Consider the following 5,445-nt stretch of genomic DNA (forward strand, 5'->3'; position numbering starts at 1 on the left):
GCATGTGCTCAGAACCCCTGGCAGGACCCGAGGGCACGGAGGGCATGTGCCGTGGGGAGGGGCTTAGAGGCGGAGCTGTCAGGAGGGAGGGTCAGGCAGAGGCCTATATAAGGCGGGAAGCTGGCCGGCCGGATTGCTTTGGAAGGCGACCACGGAAGGAAGCAGAAGAAGAGGAGGAAGCGGAGGCCAGCCTCGCAGTAGCAACAGACCAACCGACCGATCAACCGACCGACCGACCAACCAGAGGAGGAGTGCCCAGAGCACGGCGAGTGACCTACAGCACCCAGGAAGCCAGGTGAGCGGCCCGCGCATCTCTGCGGACGTGGACGGTGTGGGCATCGGGATGGGTGCGGCCGAGTGGGTGTGCGGGGCCGTGCGGCAGCTCCAGCAGCGCCTTGGTTCCAGCACAGACGCGGATGAGCTCCGCCGCTCCTTGAGGCTGCTCTCCCGCCTGCCCATGACGCCGGAGATCCTGGCGGCCACGGGTGTCAGGGGGACGCTGGAGGCCTTGAGCAAGCACCAGCAGGTGGGCAGTGTGGCCAAGGAGCTGGCCGAGCGCTGGGAGATCTTGGCTGTGCCGAGCAACGCGTCAGAGGCTCGCAGCCAGGTCCCGGAGCGGGCGGTAGCTCCGGAGCCCACGGGGGAGGATCTGGGGCAGGGGGAGAGGAACGGGGCGCAGGAGCGGGAGATGGGGAAGGCATCCACCGCGGATCAGTGCTGTCCCAGTGGGGCAAGGGACCCACTGCAGGCGGGAAGCCAGGTGAGCGGCCCGGGCCTGTGTGCAGACCTGGACCTGGGTGGCGTCGGGACCCAGACGGCGGAGTGGGTGTGGGGGGCCGTGGGGCAGCTCCAGGAGCGCCTGGCCTCCAGCACCGAAGGGGACGCACTGCGCAAGATCCTGAGGCTGCTGTCCGTCCTGCCCATCACGGCGGAGATCCTGGCCGCCACGGGAGTGAGAAGGACAGTGAAGGCGTACAGAGCACACCCGCAGGTGGGCAGTTTGGCCAAGGAGATGGCGAATCGCTGGAAGACCATGGCTCTCCTGGGCGGAAACCCAGCGCTCGAGGTAGAGCTGATGGGCCGGGGCCCTGAGCGGGATGGGGCCCCAGCGCCCTCCCAGGAAGTTCTGGAATCACGGGAATGGAAGCAGAAGCGGAAGAGGTGGAGCTTGGCAGGTGCGGATCCTTCTTCTCAGAGCAGGGCCGAGGAGCCTCGGGGCCCAGGATACCAGGCAGCGGAGGGGGCTTGGGGAGCCGCGCGGCAGCTCCAGGAGCGCCTGGCCCGTAGCACGGACACGGAGGAGATCCGGAAGACCTTGAGGCTGCTCTCCGTCCTGCCCTTCATGCCGGAGATCCTGGAGGCCACGGGAGTGAGGAGCACGGTTCAGGGGCTTAGGGAGCACCAGTTGGTGGGCAGCTTGGCCAAGGAGCTGGACCTGCGCTGGGAGACCGTGGCTCTGCTGAGCTGCCACCCAGAGCTGGTGCCGGCGCTCCTGGGGCAGGTCCCCAAGCGGGATGGCGCTCGGGAGCCCAGGCAGGATGGCCCTAGAGAGGGAGAGAGGGAGGCAGAAAAGGAGAGGAAGAGAAAGGATGAGGGGGACGGGGAAAGAGAGGAGGAGAAGGAAGGAGAAGAGGAAGAGGATGAGCCGGATGCTTTCTCTCACTGCGGGACTCATGAGCCATTGGATCCAGGAACCCAGGTGAGTGGTCCCTGCATCTCTCCACACGTGGTCCAGTGTGGCATCATCACACAGGTGGACGAGTGGGTGTGGGGGGCCGTGGGGCAGCTCCAGGAGCACCTGGCCTCCAGCACTGAAGAGGAGGAACTCTTTAAGTCCTTGATGCTGCTGTCTGTCCTGCCCATCACGGCAGAGATCCTCGCCGCCACGGGAGTCAGAAGGACAGTGAAGGCGTACAGAGCACACCCGCAGGTGGGCAGTTTGGCCAAGGAGATGGCGAAGCGCTGGAAGAGCTTGGCTCCCCTGGGTGGAAACTCAGCACTCTGGACAGAGCTGATGGGCCAGGCCCAGGGGCGGGATGGCGCTCCAGCACCCACTGAGGAAGTTCAGGAACCCAGGGAACGGAAGCAGAAGCGGAAGAGGTGGAGCTTGGCAGGTGCGGATCCTTCCTCTCAGAGCAGGGCCAAGGAGCCCTGTGGCCCCGGAACCCGGTTTGTGGAGGGGGCTTGGGGAGCTGCGAGGCAGCTCCAGGAGCACCTGGCCCGCAGCAGGGACACGGAGGAGATCCGGAAGACTCTGAGGCTGCTCTCCATCCTACCCTTCATGCCGGAGATCCTGGAGGCCACGGGAGTGAGGAGCACGGTTCAGGGGCTTAGGGAGCACCAGCGGGTGGGCAGCTTGGCCAAGGAGCTGGACCTGCGCTGGGAAGCCGTGGCTCTGCTGGGCCGCCACCCAGGGCTGGTGCCGGCGCTCCTGGGGCAGGACCCCAAGCGGGATGGCGCTCAGGAGCCCAGGCAGGATGGCCCCATGCAGTCGGAGTGGGCTGAGTGGGAAGAGCTGATGAAGGAGGCAGGGGTGGTTCTGGAATCCCCAGAGAGGGTCCCGACGAGTAGCGAGGTCAAGGGAGACCAGGCGGGCAAGCTGGTTCTTGTTGAAGCTCCTGATCCCGCCCGAGAGGAGCCAACGGTGCCCCCCGAGGGCGAACCACCGGATTTCCCCGGGGGGCCAGTCGAGTCAGGTGTGCTGCCCGGACAGGGGCGGATTTCCCTTTTTCCACTCCCTCCGCATGGGCCCTCTGCGTCCTGGGGAGAGCCGAGAGGGGAAGGAGAAGATGAGGAGGAAGAGCAAGGTGAAGAGGAGGAGGAAGAGGAAGGGGCAGCCTTCCCTTTCCACAGAGTGGCCCTGAAGACCCCGGTGTACTCGGGACCCAGGCCCCTCCCGCTTCTTCCCTCCACTGCCCAGGAGGTCTGCGCGCTTCCCTCGCACAGTGCCGCCGGTGGTGCCCGGACACCCCGCGTTCTGTTCGAGCTCGTGCCCGAGCCTCGTCCCGCAGCTCAGCACCCCAGTCCCGGCAACGGTCACAGCAGGACCATGGCACCCGGCGGCACAGACAGGCTGTGGCAAGTCCGCTGCAGAAAGGAGTTTAAGGAGGCCACCCCCGCCCCGGGCGAGTCCTGGCAGGAGCTTTTCGTGCGGCTGCACCAGGAGCAGGAGCAGCGTCTGCAGGCCGTGAGCGCCAGGATCCGGGCTGCCCAGGCCCAGGAGAGCGGGGGACGCAGGGCACAGATGCTCCTGCACCCGCTTCCCCAGAAGCGCCCTCGCCGCGGTGCCCAACCCCGGGCCTGCAGCACAGGGCCAGCCCCGCACCAAGGAGGCGCCCAGCAAGGAAACCGAGCTGGGGGAGGAGGAAGACTGGGTGCCTTGGCGGCTGGGGCTGCGGGTGCTGGCGGAGCTGCTGGAGGTGGGGACGGAAGGTTTCATCCCCAAAGCCAGACAGCAGCCTGCGCCCCCTCCGGCCCCACAATGGCGGCCCTCAGGCCCGTGGTCAGCACCGGAAAGCCCCCTGCTAAGAGAACTGCCCGGCTCATGGCCAACACCCTCCGCGATTACCTGAGATGCAAGAGCAGGGTCCCGGGGCGGTGACCCCAGAGGCCTGCAGCACCGGTGGGCTGTCCCAGGGACCCCGCCCGCCGGCTCTCCAGGGCCTCTGGGGGACACAGGCTCACATTGAGTCCACTCTAACCTTCCCCCCGGGGGCCTAACAACGCATGAGTGCCCCTCCATACTGAGCTCCACTTGGATGGCATTTACAATGCTATCTCCGTTACTAAATGCACTACTCTGATGAAGGGGCATTTTTCTCTTCAATAACAATCTATAGACTTGGATGTTAGATAAATTGTCAGGCAGGGCTGCAGAAGGGTAAATATACAGGAATATGTGCGTACATAAATATAAGTACGCATATGTTTATGACTATAAACACACACACATATATGGTTACACACACACACACATTTCATGTATTTATCTTGACAAAATACAGAGCACTGCCATCAGCTGAACTGGTGCATCGGAGATCAGCGACTCCCTAAACAATGACCCAAGCCGGTATGTGCCAACTCTTCTCCAGTGAAAAAGGACATGGGAAAGAACCAGCCTGCACCGGAACACACCCTATCTGGGGGGAGGGGCCACAGGAGGGGGAGGAGGAGATCATTGTTGATGGGCCACACCTGTGGGCTCAGCCTCCTAAAGAAAGAGACCCCAGGTTCTTTGGCTCAAGCCCCATCCGACCTACCCGCGGATACCCTGGCTCAAGCAATTCTTCACTGGGGCTGTTTAATATCTAGACCTTCCACCTTGGTTCAGGGAAATTCTGCCAAGTAGCCTCTCCATAGCAACCTTTCTGAGAGCTCACTTTCCACTCAATTGTAAGCCCTTCATCTACCCAACTCTACTCACTGTTTTGATAACTTTTCTAGTTTTGGTTTCTTAAGACATTTCCACACGTGCTACTTCTTATTTCCTTCCCTTGGCTTCTCTTATGAATTCAGTGGGTTACTAGGCTGATATTTTCACACTGTGCAGGTATTTCTGTTATTAATATCATCATCGCTTTATTAGTTCTGTGATAATTACCCCAATAGTCTTGTCTCAAGTCTGCCAACAGTGTTATATTTTCTTCCTTTGCTGTCAGTCTTCTGAGCCTTCTTTGGACCTTCATGTGTTTAGTATTATGTCTTTGCATCACCCTAGATCTCAGTTCACCTTCGGAATACCTTTGGAATTTCCCCGAGAAATGCCAAATCTTCTCTTCATCTTATTCTCAATCAGTTTGTCTACCTGTAGGAAAAAGAAAACTGGACATTACCTTGGAATTTCACTTCCACATTCATGATAAAAACAATAAATACCAGGCCTCATCTATGACCTGCATACACACCCTATTGTGTACTTGCAGGGAGTACGCGTAGCACACAATGCTGTTCCTCTCATCCCCTCTAAATGGTGTATTATTCACTGCAGTCCATTTGTGGTTCAGTGTAGGTGCACTTCTGCTTCTGTCTGGAGTAGATAAAAGAATGCTGATGGTATTGAAGCTAAAGAAAACACTGGTGGGATAATAGTTCTCTTTTCCTCCTGTTTTGGGTGTTGCTTTAGAATGCATGTTTTTTCAAGAGTCAAACTGGGCAGGGGTTAATTGTTATCCAAGTATGAGAAGGCACTGAGTTTTTAATCTTTTGAAAATTCGGGGTTCTCATGAGTTACAAGACAATTAAATTTTATAGTATAATTGTTCGGTTGTAGGTGTTTTGACTAACGTACGTACCTATGTAACCAACAGAACCTATGGCCCTGCTTCTATGGCTGTTATCTGAATACATTTTCTTATAGGGAATTGGACTGAGAACTTTTTTTCTGGTGAAAGGTTCCCTCGTTTCCTTTTTTTTTTAAATTTAATTTATTTATTAATTGAACACAAT

At 58.8% G+C, this 5,445-nt stretch overlaps 1 protein-coding gene across 1 annotated transcript; it reads left to right on the plus strand.

The window, feature by feature from the left end:
- The first annotated feature begins 343 nt into the window (after positions 1-343).
- Positions 344-3,601, plus strand: LOC125345215 (elongin-A3-like). Its single transcript, XM_048337433.1, has 5 exons — positions 344-760; positions 854-952; positions 1,196-1,360; positions 2,492-2,691; positions 2,947-3,601. Exons 1-5 carry the CDS (start codon positions 344-346, stop codon positions 3,599-3,601), a joined length of 1,536 nt encoding a protein of 511 aa, XP_048193390.1.
- Positions 3,602-5,445: the final 1,844 nt, after the last annotated feature.

The sequence above is a fragment of the Perognathus longimembris genome, unplaced genomic scaffold, assembly GCF_023159225.1.
Source record: "Perognathus longimembris pacificus isolate PPM17 unplaced genomic scaffold, ASM2315922v1 HiC_scaffold_54, whole genome shotgun sequence".
NCBI lineage: Eukaryota > Metazoa > Chordata > Mammalia > Rodentia > Heteromyidae > Perognathus > Perognathus longimembris.